A 24,820-nucleotide genomic window follows, 5' to 3' on the forward strand; every position below is an offset into this window, starting at 1 on the left:
AGAAAATTAAGTTGGAATTGCAATCTTTACATGGGCAGGAAAGGAAGCTTATCAAGTATTCATGTAATTCTTTGGCTCAAGGGAGAAGCAGAAACTGACCAGTGGTTAGAATCTGCTGTATAGTAGAAGTTCTTCAATTTCTTTTGGACCCTTTTAGATCCTTAAAAATTATGGACGATTCCAAAGAGTTTTTGTTTCTGTGGGTTATGCAGGCAGGTGTTCATGCTCAGTCATGTCTAACTCTGTGACTGCATGGACTGTAGCCCACCAGGTTTTTCTGTCCATTGGATGTCCCAGGCAAGAATCCTGGAATGGGTTGCCATTTCCTTCTCCAGGGGATTGTCCCCATTCAGGGATCGAACCTGCATCTCCTGGGTTTTGGCAGGAAGATTCTTTACTGGGGAGTCACCTGGAAAGCCTCTATCTATCAATAATTATCAATTAAAAATACAACCAAGACATTTAAGAAATATTTATCAATTCATTTAAAGTGACATTAATAAATTCATTACATGTTAACATAAACAATATGTTTCTAAAAAATATAGCTGTATCTTCACAAAGAAAATAGTGAGAAGAATTATACTGTCTAACATTTTTGTCTCTAATGTCTGGCTTAACAGAAAACAGCTGAATTCTGCTATCTGCTTCGGCATTACCTCTGTTGTAATACTACGTATCATGCAGTCTCTGGAAAACCCCACTCTACACTCATGAGTAAATGAGTATGGCAAAAAGAAACGATGTCTGGAACTACTTTGGAAACAACTTTGACCTTGTGACATCTCTGTAAACATCTTGAGGATGGCAGACCTCTAGGACTGTAGATTGTAGACTTTGAAAACTTCGGATGTACAACGTAATTTTGGTCAAAGAATCAGCACCCGTGCCCTGTTTCTAGGACAGCAGCACATCAACCTATGTCTCCCATGAATGAAAAATTGGCTTCAAAGTCATCTGACCAACATCAGACTTGGGTATTGTCAGTCCTCCCCAAACATGTATAATTCCTCTCATCTCAAGGGTTATAGGAATAGCTCAATGGATTCAGACAACCTTCAATAGGATCACTGGAATTATGAAGTGAAATTTCAACAGAAAAATACATCTTTCAACTTCTTCCCATTTGGCTTGTTACTTTGTCATTTCTATTTCTTTCTTACTTTCTTTTTCTCTTCTTTTTCTAGTTTGAAAAATGATATAGGGTCAATAGCTTACTTCAAAAACTTCTGAAATGATGGGTGAAAGCCAAATGCAATGTAACAAATGTTGACCTTTAAAAAAAGCAACTCGGAGTAAACTGAAAAGCAAAGAAATCTGAGATCAAATTTAAGTGTAACAGAAATGTCAGACTTCAGAAAACACAGTAAGAATTCATGCAGAATGCCATGAGGCTATTCAGCTTAAAAGCACCAATGTCAGGTTGGAATTAGAAAACCATCAGAAGTACTGAACTGTTTTTCCAACAGGTTTTGAATCTGATGACACACTCAGCATCAGCTTGGAAGGAAAATGTCAATATGAACATCCTTGCTATTTTTCTAACACTAAAAACAATCAGACATGACAGAAGAAATTTTTTTTTCTAGGAAAAGAGGTGAATAAGCCTTCTTTAAGATGATTGTCAACCTCTATCTACTGAATAATTCATGTTCTTTCAAAATTGTTCACATGATTATAGAATATTAGAATTCAAGGAAACCTGGAGATCTATTCAACCTCCTGACTGTATAAATGAAGAAACTGAAACTAAAGAGGGTTTGGGCTATTTTCCTGAGGTCATTCACTGGTTGATACCAAAACTAGATTCCCAAATATCCAGAATACTGGGCCAATATTTCTATCAAGGACTTCTAATCTTTTGATTAGCTATTATCATCTATGCTTATAAATATGTATGACTTATTTGGGTGTATTTTTAATTTTATTTCATTCTAAATGGGTAAATAGAGACATATAATAGTGAGTAGTGTAATTTATTTATCTGGATTGGGACACTGGTTCAGCCATGAACCAAAAGGAATAAGAATGAGTTCTAGGTCCAAACAGACAAAGGAACTGTTCAGATATTTCCTGATGGATAGTTATGGACTTGCACAACAATACTGGGAAATGACTATATATTATGAGTGTATACTTAGTCGCTCAGTTGTGTCTGATTCTCTGCGACCCTTTGGACAGTAGCCTGCCAGCCTCTTCTGTTAATGGGACTTTTCAGGCAAGAATACTGGAGTGGGTTACCATTTTCTCCTCCAGGGGATATTTCTCCTGCACTGTAGGCGGATTCTTTACCCACTGAACCATTGGGTAAGCCATATAGTCATGGTATTAATTAATTACTTAATTAAATTTTCATTTAATTAAGTGTATCATTTAATTAAAGTGTAGTTATTGGTTTTGTTTCTTTTTATGACTGCATTTTGATTTTTACTTAGACAAGCTTAGAAAGGCACTACCTAAAGCAAATGGTATATTGAAAGCATAATAGCAAGATTTTGTGTTTAGGTACATTAAACATTACAAGCAAAAACAGTATGACATTAAGAAAAAGAATAAGGGGTTCTGATGTTTGCGTCTCTATTTCTGTTTTGTAAATAAGTTCATCTGTATCATTTTTTTAGATTCCACATATAAGTGATATCTATGATATGTTTGTCTTTCTGAGAATGAACATATAGACACCATGGAGGGAAGGGGAATGGGATGAATTGGGAGACTGACATATACACACTAGCATGTATAAGGTGATAACTAATGAGAACCTACTGTACAGCACAGGGAATTCTAACAAGTGCTCTGTCACCATCTAAATGAGAGGGGAATCCAAAAAATAGGGGACATATGCATATATATAGCTGATTCACTTTGCTGTACAGCAGGAACTAACACAATATCATAAAGCACCTATACTCCAATAAAAAGTATTTAAAAATTCTCAGAGTTTTATAATTCTAGTCAATAGGCATCTGACTGAAGAAAATAATAATGTGTACTTATAATTCCAAAGTATAACCAAAAAATATTCATTGAGAATAAAGTTATTCATTATTTTGTGGGAAAAAAAAGAATAAGGGATTTTGAGTCTAAATATGAAGGGTTCTAAAAATAAATAAATAAATATGAAGGGTTCTTTTCTTAAGACCTCTCCTTAAACAAATTTATTTGCACCCTTGACTTAATTCCCATCCTTCACTGGATGATTTCCATGTTGGGGTCTCCAGCTTAGATACCTTTCTTGAACACCTTTGGTCATCTCAAGCACACCTCAAAGCCAACATACAAAGTCTAAACTGTATAGTTCTTCAATTCTTTATGTGTCACCCAGTGTGCCCCATCTTAGGGAATGTTACTTTTATCCCCCTACTTATGAAAGACAGAGACCTAGGAGTAATCCTCGATACTCTTCTTTTTCAGTACTCTTTCCCATTCAGCCCTGTCATTTTTATGTCTAAATGTTCTGGTTCTCATTATTTCATTACATTACCACTCACCTTCTAGGGCTTCCCTGTGGCTCAGCAGTAAAGAGTCTGCCTGCGACACGGCTTTGATCCCTGGGTGGGGAAGATCCTTTGGAGAACAGAATGGTAACCCACTTCAGTATTCTTGCCTGGAGAACACCATGGACAGAGCACCTTGGTGGGCTACAATCTACGGTTTCACAGAGAGTCAGCATGACTGAGCAAGGAAACGACCACCACCACCATCACCTTCTAAGGCTGACTTGCCATTCTCTGATCCTTGGACTGCTTCCATAACTTATCTCATCTTCTTTCATCTACTTTTGCTTCCTTCACCAAATCCATGCTTCACTCAGAAACCAGAGTAATCTCTGAAAGATGCAAATCCATTCAAAATATTCGCTCGCCGAGAATCATTTGTGCCTTCCTGTTACTATCAGAATAAAGACAAAGTTGCTTAACATGGCCCTATTTAGAAGATCTTAACATGATCTAGTTCCATCTGAATGTATCTTTTCATCACACACTCCTCCCTTGGACCACAGGCACACTGGCTCTCTTCAGTACCGTTCAGTCACTCAGTCCTGTTTGATTCTTTGTGACTCCATGGACTGTAGGATGCCAGGCTTCCCTGTCCATCACCAACTCCCAGAGTTTACTCAAACTCATGTCCATTGAGTTGGTGATGCCATCCAACCATCTCATCCTCTGTTGTCCCCTTCTCCTACCACCTTCAATGTTTCCCAGCATCAGGGTCTTTTCCAGTGGGTCAGTTCTTCACATCAGGCAGCCAAAGTCTTGGCGTTTCAGCTTAAGCATCAGTCCTTCCAATGAATATTCAGGAGTGATTTCCTTTAGGACAGACTGGTTAAATCTCCTTGCTGTCCAAGGGACTCTCGAAAGTCTTCTCCAATACCACAGTTCAATATTATCATATGTGAAATAAATTGCCAGTCCAGGTTTGATGCATGATACAGGATGCTCGGAGCTGGTGCACTGGGATGAACCACAGGGATGGGATGGGGAGGGAAGTGGGAGGGGGGTTAAAGATGGGGAACACATGTACACCCGGGGCAGATTCATGTCAATGTATGGCAAAACCAATACAATAATGTAACATAATTAGTCTCCAATTAAAATAAATAAATTTTAAAAAAAGCATCAGTTCTTCAGCACTCAGCTTTCCTTATAGTCCAACTCTCACATCCATACATGACAACTGGAAAAACCATAGCTTTCACTCAATGGACCTTAGTTGGCAAAGTAATGTCTCTGCTTTTTAATATGCTGTCTAGGTTGGTCATAACTTTTCATCCAAAAAGCAAGCATCTTTTAATTTCATGGCTGAAGTCACCATCTGCAGTGATTGTGGAGCCCCCCAAAATAAAGTATCTCACTGTTTCCATTGTTTCCCCATCTATTTGCCATGAAATGATGGGACCGGATGCCATGATCTTAGTTTTCTGAATGTTGAGTTTTAAGCCAACTTTTTAATTCTCCTCTTTCATTTCATCAAGAGGCTTTTTCAGTTCAGTTCAGTCGCTCAGTCGTGTCTGACTCTTTGCGACCCCATGAATCACAGCACGCCAGGCCTCCCTGTCCATCACCAACTCCTGGAGTTCACTCAAACACATGTCCAAGAGGCTTTTTAGTTCTGCTTCATTTTCTGCCATAATGGTGGTGTCATCTGCATATCTGAGGTTATTGATATTTCTCCCGGCAATCTTGATTCCAGCTTGTACTTCATCCAGCCCAGCATTTCTCGTGACATACTTTGCATATAAGTTTAATAATCAGGGTGACAATATACAGTCTTGACGTACACCTTTCCCTATTTGGAACCATTCTGTTGTTCCATGTCTTGTTCTGTTACTTCCTGACCTGCATACAGATTTATCAAGAGGCAGATCAGGTGGCCTGGAATTCCCATCTTTTGAAGAATTTTCCACAGTTTATTGTGATCCACACAGTCAAAGGCTTTGGCATAGTCAATAAAGCAGAAATAGATGTTTATCTGGAACTCTCTTGCTTTTTCAATGATCCAACAGATGTTGGCAATTTGATCTCTGGTTCCTCTATCTTTTATAAATTCAGCTTGTACATCTGGAAGTTCATGGTTCACGTACTGTGGATACCTGGCTTGGAGAATTTTGAGCATTACTTTATTAGCATGTGCTGCTGCTACTGCTAACTCACTTCAGTTGTGTCCGACTCTGTACGACTCCATAGACAGCAGCCTACCAGGCTCCTCTGTCCCTGGGATTCTATAGGCAAGAATACTGGAGTGGGTTGCCTTTCCTTCTCCAATGCATGCATGCTTAGTCGCTTCAGTTGTGTCTGACTCTGTGCGACCCTATGGACAGCAGCCCACGAGGCTCCTCTGTCCATGGGATTCTCTAGGCAAGAATACTAGAGTGGGTTGCATGTGAAATGAGTGCTATTGTGTGGTAGTTTAAGCATTCTTTGGCATTGTCTTTCTTTGGGATTGAAATTAAAACTGACCTTTTCCAGTCCTGAGGCCACTGCTGAGTTTTCCAAATTCCCTGGCATATGGAATGCAGCGCTTTCACAGCATCATCTTTTAGGATTTGAAATAGCTCAACTGGAATTCCACCACCTCCATTAGCTTCGTTTGCAGTGATGCTTCCTAAGGCCCATTTGACTTACAATCCTGGATTTTTGGCTCTAGGTGAGTGATCATGCCGTCATAATTATCTGGGTCATTAAGATCTTTTTTGTACAGTTCTTCTGTGTATTCTTGCCACCTCTTCTTAATGCCTTCTGCTTCTGTTAGGTCCATACCATTTCTGTTCTTCTTTGAGCCCATCTTTGCATGAAATGTTCCCTTGTTATCTCTAATTTTCTTGAAGAGATCTCTAGTCTTTCCCATTCTATTGTTTTCCTCTATTTCTTTGCATTGATTGCTGAGGAAGGCTTTCTTATCTCTCCTTGCTATTCTTTGGAACTCTGCATTCGAATGGGTATATCTCTCCTTTTCTCCTTTGCTTTTGACTTCTCTTCTTTTCACAGCTATTGGTAAGACCTCCTCAAACAACCATTTTGCCTTTTTACATTTCTTTTTTGGGGGGATGGTCTTGATCTCTGCCTTCTTCTTCAGGCACTCTATCAGATCTAATCCCTTGAATCTATTTGTCACTTCCACTGTATAATCATAAGGGATTTCATTTAGGTCATACCTGAATGGTCTAGTGGTTTTTCCTACTTTCTTCAATTTAAGTCTTAATTTGGCAATAAGGAGTTCATGATCTTTGCCACAGTCACCTCCTGGTCTTATCTTTCCTGACTGTATAGAGCTCCTCTATCTTTGGCTGCAAAGAATATAATTGATCTATTTTCGGTATTGACCATCTGGTTATGTCCATGTGTAGGTTCTTCTCTTGTGTTGTTGGAAGAGGGTGTTTGCTATGACCAGTGCGTTCTTTTGGCAAAACTCTATTAGCCTTTGCCCTGCTTCATTCTGTACTCCAAGGCCAAATTTGCCTGTTACTCCAGGTATTTCTTGACTTCCTACTTTTGCATTCCAGGCTCCTATCATGAAAAGGCTTCCCTGGTGGCTCAGCGGTTAAAGCGTCTGCCTCCAATGCGGGAGACCCAGGTTCGATCCCTGGGTCGGGAAGATCCCTTGCAGAAGGAAACGGTAACCCACTCCAGTATTCTTGCCTGAAGAATCCCATGGATGGAGAAGCCTGGTAGGCTACAGTCCACGGGGTTGCATAGAGTCAGACACGACTGAGCGACGGAACAGAACGGATCATGAAAAGGACAACTTTTTGGGGTGTTAGTTCTAGAAGATCTTGTAGGTCTTCATAGAACTGTTCAACTTCAGCTTCTTCAGCATTTCTGGTCAGGGCATAGATCTGGGTTACTGTGATATTGAATGGTTTACCTTGGAAATGAACAGAGATCATTCTGTCACTTTTGAGATTGCATCCAAGTACTGCATTTTGGACTCTTTTGTTGATTATGATGGATACTCCATTACTTCTAAGGAATTCTTGCCCACAGTAGGCTCACTTCTCACTTTCTAAATGCAGTTTCTGCATTTCCTAGCTCCCATTTTCCCACTGAGCTCTTCTATCTTCCCTTTTCCAGTTCATTTTCACTCATCTTAGATATGCAATCAAACATATAACTTTCTCAGGGAAGACTTCCTACTCTGGAGAAAGATTTGGGTCCTTCATTTTATGTTATCATGGAACCATGCACTTCTCTTAGAGCTGTTATGACACCTGTTATTTTACACTTATAATTTGGTAAGGCTCTATTTCTCCCTAATGAACTGAACTGAACTAGTGGACTACAACTCCATAAAGGCAGGATTATGTTTCTTTTTGCTTAACATGCTAGCTTCAGGGCCTAAAGAAGTGTCTAATATGAACAAGCCATCAGTAAGTATCTACTGAGTGAATGAATAGACAAACGATATCAATTTCTTCATCTATAAAGTGGAAATCCGTAAAATGGGGAAAACTGTACATGATGGTAACAATATAACAGAGACTATTTTGTAGGTCAATTACTTAATATTTTGAAAGTACTTAATAAGTAAGCTATAAGTCACTATTCAATTTTCAAGTATAAATTTGCTCTTTTACCATATACGTTCAGTTCAGTTCAGTTCAGTCGCTCAGTCGTGTCCGACTCTCCGCGATCCCATGAATCACAGCACGCCAGGTCTCCCTGTCCATCACCAACTCCCAGAGTTCACTCAAACTCATGTCCACAGAGTCGGTGATGCCATCCAGCCATCTCATTCTCGGTCGTCCCCTTCTCCTCCCGCCCCCAATCCCTCCCAGCATCAGAGTCTTTTCCAGTGAGTCAACTTGTTGCATGAGGTGGCCAAAGTATTGCAGTTTCAGCTTTAGCATCAGTCCTTCCAATGAACACCCAGGACGTTATGACAAGTGAATTTAAGCTTAGTGAAGCTTACTAGAAATGAAATTGTTCCCATGAATTTATGATATACCAGGAAGAGGATGATGTTGACAAGACTGACTGGTAGCATTTATTGAAAGTTTTCATAAGTACTTTATCCTATAAGATACAACGCATAATACTGATTACTCCCATTGGTGGGAGGTGGGAGGGGGGTTCATGATGGGGAATACATGTACATCCATGGCAGATTCATGTCAATGTATGGCAAAACCAATACAATATTATAAAGTAAATAAATAAAAAGTACTAAAAAAAAAAAAGAAAAAGAAAACTTGACTGAAGTGATTCAAGTAATAAGTAACAGAGACAGATATGTCTGATTTCAAAGCTTATGTTGTCAACTGTGAAATTTGGAAGCAACTCCATAAACTCTTCAAAAATGCACAAATGTAAGATTCCTATCTTTGGTTTATGCAATTCTAAGTTCTTCATTCTCAGTATATCACTTTGACTCTCATCATGTGGAATACTGAAACCTTCATATTTTTCTCTTCCATATCCATTTGTTATTGTTGTTCAGTCGCTAAATCATGTCCGATCCTTTGAGACACCGTGGACTGCAGCAGGCCAGGCCTCCCTGTCTTTCACCATTTCCCAGAGTTTGCCCAAGTTCATGTCCACTGAATCAGTGATGCAATCCAACCATCTCATCCTCCGTTGCCCTCTTCTCCTTCTGCCTTCAATATTTCCCAGCATTAGGGTCCTTTCCAATGAGTTGGCTCTTTGCATCATGTGGCTAAAGCATTGGAGCTTCAGCTTCAGTATCAGTCCTTCCAATGAGTATTCATGGTTTATTTCCTTTAGGATTGACTGGTTTTATTTCTTTACTGTCCAAGGTACTCTCAAGAGTCTTCTCCAGCACCACAGTTTGAAAGCATTAATTTTTCAGTGTTCTGCCTTCTTTATGGTCCAACTCTCACATCCATACATGACTACTGGAAAGACCAAAGTTTTGACTATGTGGATCTTTGTCAGCAAAATGATGTCTTTGCTTTTTAATACACTGTCTAGGTTTGTCATAGCTTTCCTTTCAAGAAACAATCATCTGATTTTATGGTTGCAGTCACCATCTGCAGTGATTTTAGAGCCCAAGAAGAGAAAATCTGTCACTCCTTCCATCTTTTCCCCTTCTATTTGTCATGAAGTGATGAGATCGGATGCCATGATCATACTTTTTTTAATACTGAGTTTTAAGCCGGCCTTTTCACTCTCCTCTTTTACCTTCATCAAGAATCTTTTTAGTTTGTCTTTGCTTTCATCCATTAGAGTGGTGTCATCTGCATATCATGGTTGATGTTTCTCCCTGCAATTGATTCCTGCTTGTAATTCATCTAGTCCAGCATTTCACCTGATGTGTTCTGCATATAAGTTAAATAAACAGGGTCTGATGTGTTCTGCATATAAGTTAAATAAACAGGGTAGCAATATACAGCCTTGTACTCCTTTCTCCATATCCATAGTTACCTATAATTCTATTCATATATTTCCTTCCCTCCCAACTGAGAGGAACAAGTTACCCCCTTTCCTTGATAACAGCTCTATTTTCCTTTTGGTCCAGTCTGTTGGGCGTTGGTGTCATCCCATTTTGTCAGTTCACCCATCCCTGTTTTCTGAGCTTCCTTTCATGCATCTTTCATCTCAGTTTGTAAACATGCTTGGAGCTCTTTGATTTAAACAAACATAAGAAGTTCAAACATCAAAATCTGTCTCTTACCTCCTTCAACTTTAGTGACCTTCTCGCTTTTGCGATCAATCTTATTCCAAGAGGCACAAATTATTTTTCTCTATTTCCTCTTTGAGGCCTTGAAGATGGCATCCAGCTTCAACACCCAAATTTGTTCTTTCATCCACAACTCTTGTCTTGGTTAATGATGTAATTATCTATCATTTACCTAAATCAAAAAGTTCCAAGTCTTCCTATTTTCTCTGTTGTTCACTTTCCTCTGAAATGTTTCTCCAGTCTGCTCTGTAGATTTCTATTGATGCCTAGAGCAGGCCCGGACCACTTTTCAAGTAGACTATTTCTATACCTGCATCTAATATCCTTGCTGCTATTCTTTTTTACAGTCCACACTTTACATTCATGCACAGAATTATCTTTGTAAGAAATAAATCTGACTGCGTGAGTTCCATTTTTAAGATTCCATGGGCTGCAATAAAGTTAGTTACAAGTAATTGCCTGACTTATAGAGCCCCAACTAATCTAAACTGAACCAACTTTTTCAACTTTGTCTCCCAGTACCATTCCCTTCTAATATTATAGTAAATCTCTCATTATTCTCTGAACTTCCATAACTTTGACCATATAGTCTTTCTTTCTGGAATTCCATTTCCTCTTTTCTCCACTCAGGAAATGCCTATGAATGTTTCAAGTCAGAATTCAATTCCTTTCCAAAACTTTTCTTACATTCTTTGAGAGAATCTGCCTCTTTTCCTTAGGGGCCCACAGCACCCAACACTTTGATTATAGTCTAGAGAACATTGTGTGGTGATATTCAGTTTGAGTCTTTCCCTCTGAATTGTATGTTCTTTAAACACAGTTGCTATGTCCTATTCTGCTTCTTTGATTTATTGTGTGCCAGTTTCCATGTACACATATTTTTGCTCAAAAAATAAATGGAAAGGATACATCATCATCTATTAGTTGATGTTTTAGTTAAATGTGGAAGTTATAACTGTATACCTTTTCCATTGAAGAGCAGAGACATTACTTTGCCAACAAAGGTCCGTCTAGTCAAGGCTAGGGTTTTTCCAGTGGTCATGTATGGATGTGAGAGTTGGACTGTGAAGAAAGCTGATCACCAAAGAATTGATGCTTTTGAACTGTGGTGCTGGAGAAGACTCTTGAGAGTCCCTTGGACTGCAAGGAGGTCCAACCAGTCCTTTCTGAAGCAGATCAATCCTGGGTGTTTATTGGAAGGACTGATGCTAAAGCTGAAACTCCAATCCTTTGGCCACCTCATGCGAAAAGTTGACTCACTGGAAAAGACTCTGATGCTGGGAAGGATTGGTGGTGGGAGGAGAAGGGGACGACAGAGAATGAGATGGCTGGATGGCATCACCGACTCAATGGACATGAGTTTGAGTGACCTCCGGGAGTTGGTGATGGACAGGGAGGCCTGGCGTGCTGTGATTCATGGGATGGCAAAGAGTCAGTCACGACTGAGCGACTGAACTGAACTGAACCTTTTCCATATTCTCTTTGGCCTGCTTACAATGTTAGTTAAGAATGACTTTAGTACATTAATCTCTACAATAAAGAATACAGTGGTTTGATGCAAACATATTTGTGGGACATTTTTCCAGGGATACTGATTTTGAAAGCTAAGGCACTGCCTATTAAGTATTGCTCTTGTTTCTGCAAAACAATAATTTCACTTCATGAAGGATGGGAAATTCTAGTACCTTGTCAATTTTTTATTTAAGCTTCTGATGTAATCCTCTGATGCTAATTCAGAGTTGCTATTTTTAAATGAATGCTTTCCTTGACCTGCCTTCTAATTCCTTGGGTAATTTCTGCTTATTATTAGTAGTTGAATAGTTGCATCTGTGCACCAGGGTTCAAGAAAATAGCAACCATCTGCCAAGAACTACAGACCTTAGCCCTTGGTCTCTGGTATTCTGACAGCACTGCCTTCTCTGATGGAAGTATCAGTACCTGGTGAACATACTGTTAACACTCAGCTGTGGAAATATTAACACACTATGGCCCATAAGAGCTAAATCAAATCTCAATATGTCTCTTGCTAAAAAGAAGCCAGCAGGAGGTGGTGAATCGTCAAACGGGATTAAGTAATCAGCAATATTAAAAATTATCTGAGCTAGAAATGGAGCACGCCAGTTCTCAGGAGGTTAAGCCACTGGAAATAGTAGATTATTCAATGGAGACAAAACATAGACCTCTGAAGAACTCACTCTGACAACTCACTTCACAAGCACATACTGTTTGTCCTCAGAGAAGTCAGCTTTTGAATTTAGAGAAGTTGAAAGGATCATTTCTCAAAACAGCCTGTCCTCAAGTTTTTTAACAGTTCTGTTAAACTGAAAGTGGGAGTCAGAGCATGAGTACAGTGGAAACACTCCAACCTTTTTAGTGACCTTTTTTGATGCATCATAAGTAAGTGTTCAATGTGCAAATAAATCAAGTTTCTACTAAGTTCCTTGAATGATGCTTACTAAACACCACTCTACTCTGAAACCAGTCCTCATAACGTCTAGAACTCTGATTATTCAAAAAAAAGAAATTACACAGTGAAGTGGAAACATCCAAGCGTAAGTACTGCTATTTACTATAAGCAAACTACTTTAGGATAGTTTTATTTACATATTTAGTGCATAAACAAACAGCAAGTATTTATGTAGGAATGGTGTGAATTATGGAGAAGGCAATGGCACCCCACTCCAGTGCTCTTGCCTGGAGAATCCCATGGATGGAGGAGCCTGGGAGGCTGCAGTCCATGGGGTCGCTAAGAGTCGGCACAACTGAGTGATTTCACTTTCACTTTTCAGTTTCATGCATTGGAGAAGGAAATGGCAACCCACTCCAGTGTTCTTGCCTGGAGAATCCCAGGGATGGGGGAGCCTGGTGGGCTTCTGTCTATGGGGTCGCACAGAGTCAGACACGACTGAAGCGACTTAGCAGCAGGTGTGAATTATAGGGTGAGGATGGCAAGCTCCAAATCTCTGGATTTAATTCTAGCTCCTTAACTTCAGTTCAGTTCAGTTCGGTCACTCAGTCGTGTCCGCTTCTTTGCAACCCATGAATCACAGTACGCCAGGCCTCCCTGTCCATCACCAACTCCCGGAGTTCACTCAAACTCATGTCCATCGAGTCGGTGATGCCATCCAGCCATCTCATCCTCTGCAGTCCCCTTCTTCTCCTGCTCCCAATCCCTGCCGGCATCAGAGTCTTTTCCAGTGAGTCAACTCTTCGCATGAGGTGGTCAAAGTACTGGAGTTTCAGCTTTATCATCAGTCCTGTCAATGAACACCCAGGACTGATCTCCTTTAGGATGGACTGGTTGGACCTCCTTGCAGTCCAAGGGACTCTCAAGAGTCTTCTCCAACACCACAGTTCAAAAGCATCAATTCTTCAGCGATCAACTTTCTTCATAGTCCAAATCTCACATCCATACATGACCATGGGAAAAACCATAGCCTTGACTAGACGGACTTTTGTCGGCAAAGTAATGTCTCTGCTTTTTAATATGCTATCTAGGTTGGTCATAACTTTCCTTCCAAGGAGTAAGTGCCTTTTAATTTCATGGCTGTAATCAGCATCCACAGTGATTTTGGAGCCCCAAAAATAAAGTCTGACACTGTTTCGACTGTTTCCCCATCTATTTCCCATGAAGTGATGGGACCAGATGCCATGATCTTCGTTTTCTGAATGTTGAGCTTTAAGCCAACTTTTTCTCTCTCCTCTTTCACCTTCATCAAGAGACTTTTTAGTTCCTCTTCACTTTCTGCCATAAGGGTGGTGTCATCTGCATATCTGAGGTTATTGATATTTCTCCCGGCAATCTTGATTCCAGCTTGTGCTTCTTCCAGCCCAGAGTTCTTCATGATCTACTCTGCATATAAGTTAAATAAGCAGGGTGACAATATACAGCCTTGACATACTCCTTTTCCTATTTGGAACCAGTCTGTTCCATGTCCAGTTCTAACTGTTGCTTCCTGACCTGCATATAGGTTTCTCAAGGGGCAGGTCAGGTGGTCTGGTATTCCCATCTCTTTCAGAATTTTCCACAGTTTATTGTGATCCACACAGTCAAAGGTTTTGGAATAGTCATTAAAGCAGAAATAGATGTTTTTCTGGAATTCTCTTGCTTTTTGCATGATCTAGTGGATGTTGGCAATTTTGATCTCCATTTGGGCAGTTTACCCTTGTAAGCCTCAGTTTCCTCAAAGGTAACACTGGGATAATGATAGTATTTGTTTTATAGGGTTATTATAGATAATAAACGGAGAAGGCAATGGCACCCCACTCCAGTACTCTTGCCTGGGAAATCCCATGGACGGGGGAACCTGGTAGGCTGCAGTCCATGGGGTCGCTAGAATTCGGACACAACTTCACTTTCACTTTTCACTTCCATGCATTGGAGAAGGAAACGGCATCCCACTCCAGTGTTCTTGCTTGGAGAATCCCAGGGACGTCGGAGCCTGGTGGGCTGCCATCTATGGGGTCACACAGAGTCGGACACGACTGAAGCGACTTAGCAGCAGCAGCAGCATAGATAATAAAATGAGACAGTATGAAGGGAGCACTAAATGAAAATCTAAACTTTATACTTAAAACATTAAGAGAATAAAATAGATGTTCAACATCTCTTCAGGGAGAGAAGCTTAGTTATCAGGAATCAGAGAATATAGAAGTCCATCTAGTGAATCTTATTTATCTATAAGCAAGAAAACTAAACAGGCTTCATGCTGACAAAGATTTTTTGTAAAAAAATATTCCATGAACTTTACAAGAAAATATTAGTTCATACATTTAAACGTCTTTAAAATAGACCAAAGTACATCTTAATGGAACAATAAGCTATCCAAAAAAAAAAAAGGCGCATAGTATTTAAGAAACTGACTAACTGGTTTCCAAAGTGGCTGCCCCATTATACCTTACCATGAGCAATATACGAGATTTCCAATTTCTTCATATCCTTGCCAAAGCTAATTGTCTTTCTGATTATAGTCAGCCTAGTTAGTGTCAAGTGATATTTCAATGTGGTTTTCATTTATATTTCCCTAGTGATTAATGATGCTGAGCATCTTTCCATGGGCTTATTGGACATTTCTATAATTTCTTTGAGGAAATGTTAGACCCTCTATTTTTATTTTTAATTAGGTTATTTATTGTCTGGTTGTTGAGTCATAAGAGTATACATTCTGAATTAAATTCCTTTATTAAGACATAGGATTTGCTAATACCTTCTCTTATTCTGTGAATTGTTACCTTCACACGTTTTTTTTAACCTTTACATTTTGAACCAATTTTCTATGACATAATCATTTCAGGAATGACAAAACATAACTATGCTACTTTTCTAAGTCTTACTTGAGCTAAAAACAATTCAAGATTAAAAAAAATTGTAGATGTTGGCTGCTGCTCCTGCTGCTAAGTCGCTTCAGTTGTGTCCAACTCTGTGCGACCCCCATAGACGGCAGCCCACCAGGCTCCGCCGCCCTTGGGATTCTCCAGGCAAGAACACTGGAGTGGGTTGCCATTTCCTTCTCCAATGCATGCAAGTGAAAAGCGAAAGTGAAGTCTCTTACCTAAATCAGAAAAAGAGGTTAAAAGCAAGGTGAAAATGGGAACTCATTTCTTTCAGAAGTTTCTTGAAATATAAGTATGAACTGTAAGTAATTCCAATGAAACCAATTGTTAACTGATTTTCTTATATAATTATTTCATTAATGAATTCAACTGTATAAGGAGATGTAAGAAACAAAGATAATTAAAGATTCCTTCCAATAATATAGTTTAAATATTATTTTAAACAAGATATAAACAATCATAATGAATTTTTGAGAGTGATTGATTCACTATTGAGCAATTACTATGTCTCAGGTATTATTAAGCTTGTGGGAAACATAAACACTATGATGAACTATTTGGGCTTAACTGGCTCTCATTCTAATATGGGTAAATTACATGTTTCACATGTTGTGTGTAAACACATTGCAATATAATGTAATTCATAAAGAAACAAAGCACTGTAGTAGAAAGATGTGGTCAGTTTTACTTAGTGTGGTCAAAGAAGGATCCACGTAGAAGAAGCCTTGTAAAAAGCGGGAAAGCTGCAAACTCAACTAAAAGACAAATTCTTTCTATGTATCTGTCTATGTTCTATCATTTATCAAGGAAGGTGGGTATATGGGTGCACAGTAATCGATGAAAGACATCAGAAAACAGAAATATTAAATGTACGAGGCACAAAAACAGAATTTTAAAATAATTTGTAAATTTTGAACTTGGAAGATTGAGAGGAAGCTTCTAGTAACTCCTACAAATAATAGAAAAAAAAAATTCCTTTCTCCTCCTTTCACATGCTAGAAGTTTTATAAAAGACACGGATTTTAAAATAAACCAAAATAAATTGTTTGAAAACTCCTTTGTGTCACTTTCTCTCCCTCCTTTCTCCTTCATCAGGATCTTGAGAAAGAATTCAGAACAGAACTGAGTGTCACAATTCTTCTCTGACTCTAGAGATTGCTGACTTTCTTCATGGCATCAGCACTGAGGCCATGAAGACAGACTTAAAATATCTTTTCTTGGTTTTGAATGTGAAGCAGAAGCCAAGTAAGAGCTGCTTCCCCAAGCCAGAACCTGACATCACACTTGTTCCACATGCTTCCTCTTAACTAGACGATGACATCATTATCCACCAGATTCTCAACCACCATACATTTTATTCTAGAGAAGATATGGAGAATACACAAAGGATAGGTTGTTTTTTATTTTTTAATTTTGTTCTAATCATTCCCATTGTCTTACGAACTGGACACCTACTGTAAACAGGGTGTTTGCCAGGCTTTGCCTATTTCAATAGTAAAAGATACTCTTTCAATTTTTAAGGACTCTTGTTTTGAGAGAGGGACAAGTAGAGAAGTTTATTTCTCCTTATTCAGTGTTTTTTGGTTGTCATTTCTCTAAGAGCTACTAGACTCCCCATTTAAGAAACTCTGGCCAGTAATTTTATTTCAAGTTTAGTTTAGAAGACACAATTATAGTTTAGATTTGTTTCAAATTTATATTCACAGCTTACATTTATCTAAATTTAATATCCACAGCTACTGAAATTGGAAATAAACAGAAATGGTATTGAATTACTCACAGAGACTTACAGATTTTCTCTTCAAAATTTTCACATTAGTAATATCATGCCTGTCATGCAATTCTTACCTGGAAGTCAAAAGACCAAGTGCCTCCAAAGGGTGAGAGAATTTCCATCTTCTTAATATGGTATGCATTTCTGAAACAGTTCTTTCATCCCATCCAGGGGCACTTCCCAAGACCAAAGGAAGGGAGCAATTTTCATTGTTGCAGTAGAAGCGATAAAACCATAAGTATCTTCTCTTTTCCTCAGAGAGGCTGCAAAACCAGATTGGAAGTGATAATTTACTGGAGTTTGTGACACCAACAAACGTTTGCTATGAACATTCAGTACAAAATATTAGGTCCAGTTCTTTGATTTTTAGTTTCTTTTGGAAAATAAGTCCTTTATCTTCTTGGGACAGTTTGCTAGGTTATTTTATCAGATTATTTCCCATTAACTTTAATCTTTTATAGAAAAATTAAATAAAATGTACTTCAGTTCAGATAATTCACATGTATTTTTCCTTGCTCTTTTCTTTGCCACTTTTTTAAAAATGTCATTTTGGTTAGCAAAGTTTCTGTCTCCTTTAAGGCAGACCAAGTCTATCAATTCTGCCACATGTACTACTTAGAACAAAGATTATCAACCATTTACTTTCTTACTGTATTTGGAAATTAACTTAGACCCAAGTAGGCCTGTGGAGAAATGTCACATGTTAAAGATGATATTCCTTCATTTCGAAGCAAGTTTCATGAGAGGTCAGAAAACTTTTTGCTCTAAACTTCAGAAACAAAGATCTCATTTCATCCCTGGATTCTGGGTTTAAATTCTCAGAGTTTGCTGGAAGTTTGGAGTTAAAATGCCAGTGAATAGGACTTTCTCACATGCACAAGTATGTCCCTCAGAAGATCTAGATCTGGGACAAAGGCCATTGATTCACTGACAGTTTACCATGTTTTGCTTACACTCCAGGAAAAGCATTCAAGACCACAGTTGAAGTGAAGGACAGCATTTCTCACATGACAATGACAGCTTTTCAACACTGTCTCCTCCAAACTGACACTCTGTCGCTCAGCTTTTATTAACTAAAACTCCCAAGAAAGGATAACAAGAACTATTAACAGATTTTAAATATCATTATTTCTCTATAATATCTTCTGAAATCCTTTCCATCTGCAAAATGACAGGATGGTTTTTGAGGTACTTTTGGGCTCTTTATCTCTTTTGTCACTACCTTCTTTACCAGAAACCCCCCAGAAGAAAAATATTCCATAATAAAATTATTACTATGCTACTAAAACTAATTATTTTGTTTTAACTGAATTCACTTTTCAGTGTTGAAGAATGCCTTTTTCTCTTTTATTGAAACATAATTCACATAAAAGAGAATGAATGGATTCGGTTAATTAAATTTTGACAAATGCACATATCAAGCATAATAAAATCCACACTCTTTTCAAGATATGAAACAGTTTCTTATGCTACCAGAAGCAAGCAGTAGTACGACTTCTTTCACTTTAGACAAATAATATCTACTTTCAAACTTCATATAAACAGAATCATGAATATTCGTTTATTTATAGCTTCTTTCACTAAGTATAATTTTTTGAAATTATCCATACTGTTGAGTATATCAGTAGATTATTTCTTTTAGTTAATGAGTATTACTCCTTTATATGAACATATCACAATTTGCTTATCCTTTCTCCTATCTGATGGACACTGGGAGTGTTTCCTGTTTTGGAATGTTATGAATAAAGTTTTTGTGAACATTTGTGTGCATGTGTTTGTACAGGTGTATTTTCATTTCATAGAGGGAAATGACTTGGTTGTATGTCATGTGTTTATCTTTTGAAGAAACTGCTATCTGAAGTGGTTGTTGCATCTCACATTAGCAGGTGTAGGGTATGACAGAACCAACTGCATAGCATTCTTGCCATTCTTTAATTTTGCCCATTAAAAAATATTATCCAAGTCACTGGAGTTTAATTAAAAGCATACTGATCATTTGAAAAAAAATTATACTTTCTAACAGATTATAATTGTATTTTTATCACTAATTTTGGAACAACTAGAACTGTCATCTTAAGAATAATGGTTATTCAAATCAATGACATGATATATCCTTCCATTTACTGAGGTTTCTTTAATTTCTCCTAGCAAAGTTTTGCATTTTTAAGTATGTGTGTGTTAGTCACTCAGTCATGTCTCATTCTTTGCAACCCCATGGACTCTAGCCCTTCAGGCGCCTCTGTCCATGGAATTCTCCAGGCAAGAATACTGAAGTGGGCTGAAATTCCCTTCTGCAGGGCATAGAGATGTTGATATTGTAAATATTGACAGAATTTAGAAAAATGAAATTCATTTTCTATTTTTTACTGGAATATAGTCACATTTTGTACATTAATCTCAAATGCTATGATCTTACATAACTACCCATCTGAAAATAGAGTCAATTTTATTTCTTTCTGACTTTTACACATTTAAAACATTTTTTTTTTCCCCAACAGTAGTGCACTGGCTTGGATTGCCAGCACAACACTGAAGAGGAATATTTAGGCAAGCATCTTTGTTCCCAGCCTTAGCGGGAAAACATTTGTTCATGCATCATTTAATATAATGCTAACTCTAGCTTTTCCTATAGATCCAGATTCAACTCAGGAGTTGAAGGTTGAGGAAGTTCCACCCTATTCCCAGTTTTGAGAGTTTTTATCATGAATTGGTGCTGAATTTTGTCAATTTGTTTCTCAGATATATCAGTTCAGTTCAGTCGCTCAGTTGTGTCTGACTCTTTGCCGCCCCATGAATCACAGCACGCCAGGCCTCCCTGTCCATCACCAACTCCCGGAGTTCACTCAAACTCACGTCCATAGAGTCGGTGATGCCATCCAGCCATCTCATTCTCTGTCATCCCCTTCTCCTCCCACCACCAATCCTTCCCAGCATCAGAGTCTTTTTCAGTGAGTCAACTCTTCACATGAGGTGGCCAAAGTATTGGAGTTTCAGCTTTAGCATCAGTCCTTCCAATGAACACCCAGGATTGATCTCCTTTAGAATGGACTGGTTGGATCTCCTTGCAGTCCAAGGGACTCTCAAGAGTCTTCTCCAGCACCACAGTTCAAAAGCATCAATTCTTCAGCGATCAGCTTTCTTCACAGTCCAACTCTCACATCCATATATGACCATGGGAAAAACCATAGCCTTGACTAGATGGACCTTGGTTGGCAAAGTAATGTCTCTGCTTTTCAATATGCTATCTAGGTTGGTCATAACCTTCCTTCCAAGGAGTAAGCATCTTTTAATTTCATGGCCACAGTCACCATCTGCAGTGATTTTGGAGCCCAAAAAAATAAAGTCTGACACTGTTTCCACTGTTTCCCCATCTATTTGCCATGAAGTGATGGGACCAGATGCCATGATCTTAGTTTTCTGAATGTTGAGCTTCAAGCCAACCTTTTCACTCTCCTCTTTCACTTTCATCAAGAGGCTTTTTAGTTCCTCTTCACTTTCTGCCATAAGGGTGGTGTCATCTGCATATCTGAGCTTATTGATATTTCTCCCAGCAATCTTGATTCCAGCTTGTGCTTCTTCCAGCCCAGCGTTCCTCATGATGTACTCTGCATATAAGTTAAATAAGCAAGGTGACAATACACAGCCTTGACATACTCTTTTTCCTATTTGGAACCAGTTTGTTGTTACATGTACAGTTCTGACTGTTGCTTCCTGACCTGCATACAGGTCAATATATATCAAGATGGTATAATTTTTCTTATATATCATTTTCAATTATTTTAATTTTAATCTAGCTGAATTCTTATATTTAAAATGTGCACCTGTACACAACATAAAGTTGGATATTACTTTTGCAATGTAGGCTAACAATTTCTTCCTTTTAATTGGTTTTTATTAATATTTAACAGAATATTGATATGATTCAGTTTAAATCAACCATGTTGCTATTAATTATTTTCATCTAAACTATTTATTTTGATTCTTCTTTCTTTTGGATTTTCTAAAAATGTTATTTCTGTCATCTTTTTTACTTTTAAATGTACTCTTAAAATCTGGGGGGTATGGTTTCTCTCAAGATTATAATATTCTTCTTTAGCACATCATGGGCGTGTATGAATGCTCAGTTGCTAAGTTGTTCCAGCTCTTTGTGACCCTGAAGATTGTAGTCTTTTCAATTATTCTATCTTTGGGATTTCCCAAGCAAGAATACTGGAGTGTATTTCCATTTGCTCCTCCAAGGGATCTTCCTGACCCAGGGATTGAACCCATGTCTCCTGCATTGGCAGGCAGATTCTTTACCACTGATCCAGCAAACTACAGTTATTACACTGCTTTATGTACAAAAGCCTTAGAACAATAGAACACTATTTCTCGTTCTTATTGTAATGCTATGCATTTTATTTTTATTTATTATATGCCCAGTTGTTCATTATGATTATTTTTAGTTAAATATTAAAAAAATAAATTAATAAATATGAAAAATGTATATCTTTATTATGTAGCTATTTTCCCTTTGTGGTACTTTTCGTTTACTCTTGTAGATTTGAATGTCCATCTAGTTCTCACTTTTTTCAGCCTGAAGTATTTTCTTTAAAATTTCTTACAGTACAGATGAGCTTATAATTAACTAACTCAGCTGTGTTTAGTTGAAATGTTTTAATTTTGCCTTAATTTTTGAAATGCAATTTTACTGGTTATAGAATTTTTAAGTTGATAGAGCTTCTTTTCTCCTTTCAAAATGCAAGATAGTTTATAATGTCTTTTGGTTTGCATTGTTTTTAATGAGAAATATGAAGTTAATGAGAAATCTGTAGAATTATAGTGCATCCCATGAATGTGATTTGCTGACTTTCTCTGAAGCCTTAGAAAAATTTTATATTTATCTTTAGTTTTCAGAAATTTGACTATGGTGTGCTTAAGTGATGTGTGCGTGTGTGTGTGTGTGTGCATTTGGGATCTGCTAAGTTCCTTATATCTGTAGGTGATTTTTTAAAAATTAAACTTGTAAAATTTTGGCTATTATCTCTTTAAGAATTTTTTTTATTCGCTATCTCTCTTCTCGCCTGTGTGTCCAATACATACATATTACATTGCTTGATAATTGTCCTATAGGTCACAATGCTGTATCACTATTTTCAGGTTTTGTTCTTTCTGTACTTCAACATGGATAATTTCTATCGCCCATTCTTTAAACTCACTGTTCTTTTTTTTTTTCATTATGCAATCTATTAAGCTTTTCCAGTGATTTTTTAAAATTTAGATACTGTGATTTTCAGTTCTTAAATTTCCATTTTTCTACTTCATTTGTTCACCCATATGTATCTTTTAATTTAAACCCATAAATGCCTTTATAATAGTTGTAAAATATTTGATGGAAGAGGAAATGGGAACCTACTCCATTGCACTTGCCTGGAGAATCCAATGGACAGAGAAGCCTGGCAAGCTATAGTCCATGGGGTTGCAAAGAGTTGGACATAACCGAAGCAACTTAGCACGCATGCAAAATATCTGAAGCTGTTTCTGTTAACTGCCTCCTTCAATCCTTGTCTATGTTTATATATTCCTGACTCTTCCTATGTTTGGAATTATTGGTTGTACACTAAACACTTGAAATCTGACATTGTTCACAGTCTGCATTTTGCTACATTTAAGTGCTGAATGTTCCCCAATTTTTTTTTAGAAGGCAGTTTAATTACTAGTAGATCAGCTTGATCCTCTTGGGGTCTGTTTCTATGATGTGTTAACTAGGCCAAGCACAGTCCTAAATCGAGCTGCTGCTGCTAAGTCACTTCAGTTGTGTCCGACTCTGTGTGACCCCATAGGTGGAAGCCCACCAGTCTCCCCCTTCCCTGGGATTCTCCAGGCAAGAACACTGTAGTGGGTTGCCATTTCCTTCTCCAATGTGTGAAAGTGAAAAGTGAAAGTGAAGTCGCTCAGTCGTGTCCGACCCCTAGCGACCCCACGGACTGCAGCCTACCAGGCTCCTCCATCCATGGGATTTTCTAGGCAAGAGTACTGGAGTGGCTTGCCATTGCCTTCTCCATAAATGGAGCTAGAGCACACTTACTCCTAATATGCATCTTTCTGATTTCTTTATTGAGTGCTGAGGTGTTCTGTGATCTTTCTGCATCATTACTGGTCAGAAAATTTTTGTCTCCCAGCATTATGTAACCTCTAGAATCAACATTTATTTCATATCTCCCTGTAGCAGGTTTTTTTTTTGCTATAAAATCCCGATGTGCTCATGAGGGCTCAGTACTCAGCTGAATATATAAGGGGACACCACTACATATTTCTGTAGGTCCTATCCTGTGAATGTCCCTTTTCTCCACTATTATTTTCTGGAAATTCTAGCTGCCTCAAAATTATTAAACTCTGTGATCTCTGCCCTTTTTTTTTTTTTTTTTAAATGTCAGGAGGTAAGACCTGCCTACTCTTCTTTAATTATAACTTCCAAAGCTATGATACAGAAAATGTCTCTGGGTCCGAAGGCCTTTTTACTTATGGGTTCATCTCAAGCCTTCTCTGCTCAATTTCTGGGAGCATTTGCTTTATATGTATTTTTCTTCTGTCATATTTCTTTAATCCAAGAGGACTAGTTTAGTAAAATAATAGGTAACCTTCATGGCTAGAAGTGGAGGCATAATTTCTTTCAAAATATTTGTTTTTTACCTTATGTTCTGAGATTTTCCTTACATTGTATACTTTTCTTTAGAGGTCATCAAGAAGGTATTCTTATTTTTACAAATGTTATAGTACATTTTCATCAAACTTCATTGAGTCTGAACTTCTTTACTGCTTACATTCTTACAATTTGAAAGAAGACAAGTATGTCACTAACTAAATGATAAAATGTGGTATTTGGAAAATGAATTTAATCTGCTTCTAACATAACTTTTATCACATTGAAGACTGCTCTCCATCTGTTTTCACAGTCCTAATGAAACTGTACTGTACTGAGCATTAATAATTGTATTTGAGTGAGTAAAACATAAAAATGTTGCTTCTTTTATGTATAAGTTATTCACTCAAATAGAAAACTAAAGTATAAAGCCAGTTAGAATTCACTGGGCTAATTTATTTATTTATTTTTTGGGGGAGCTAATTTAAAAACACAAACCTTTAATATTTAAAGGCAGTTTCTGTGCTTATTTATTTGTTGGTTTTGACATTTTTTGTTTGAAAATATTTAAAATTTCAAAGGATAGCAACTTTTTATATTTTAAAAAATCTCTCGTACAAATATATCAGTCTCCGATATGTGACATACTTGTTAAATGTAAAGTTTTATATTTTTGAGTAAGAACAATCAAAAGATGCTTCATCTAATTAAGATGGCAAGCTGATGCTAAAGCTGAAACTGCAATACTTTGGCCACCTCATGCGACGAGTTGACTCACTGGAAAAGACTCTGATGCTGGGAAAGTTTGGGGGCGGGAGGAGAAGGGGACGACCGAGAATGAGATGGCTGGATGGCATCACCGACTCTGTGGACGTGAGTTTGAGTGTACTCCAGGAGTTGGTGATGGACAGGGAGGCCTGGCGTGCTGTGATTCGTGGGGTCGCGGAGAGTCG

General features: G+C 37.9%; 1 protein-coding gene across 3 annotated transcripts in view; it reads right to left on the minus strand.

The window, feature by feature from the left end:
* The window catches only part of PIK3C2G (phosphatidylinositol-4-phosphate 3-kinase catalytic subunit type 2 gamma), a 464,511-nt gene that overhangs the window by 289,580 nt on the left and 150,111 nt on the right, over nucleotides 1-24,820 (minus strand). For all 3 annotated transcript variants that reach the window (XM_055394272.2, XM_055394271.2, XM_055394273.2), the window contains one exon: nucleotides 17,320-17,508. In XM_055394272.2, coding sequence (XP_055250247.2) covers nucleotides 17,320-17,508 — 189 coding nt within the window. The remainder of the gene's footprint in view (nucleotides 1-17,319; nucleotides 17,509-24,820) is intronic.

The sequence above is a fragment of the Moschus berezovskii genome, chromosome 6 (genome assembly GCF_049115385.1).
Source record: "Moschus berezovskii isolate FMDL1 chromosome 6, NW_MosBer_1.0, whole genome shotgun sequence".
In the NCBI taxonomy this organism is placed as follows: Eukaryota; Metazoa; Chordata; class Mammalia; order Artiodactyla; family Moschidae; genus Moschus; species Moschus berezovskii.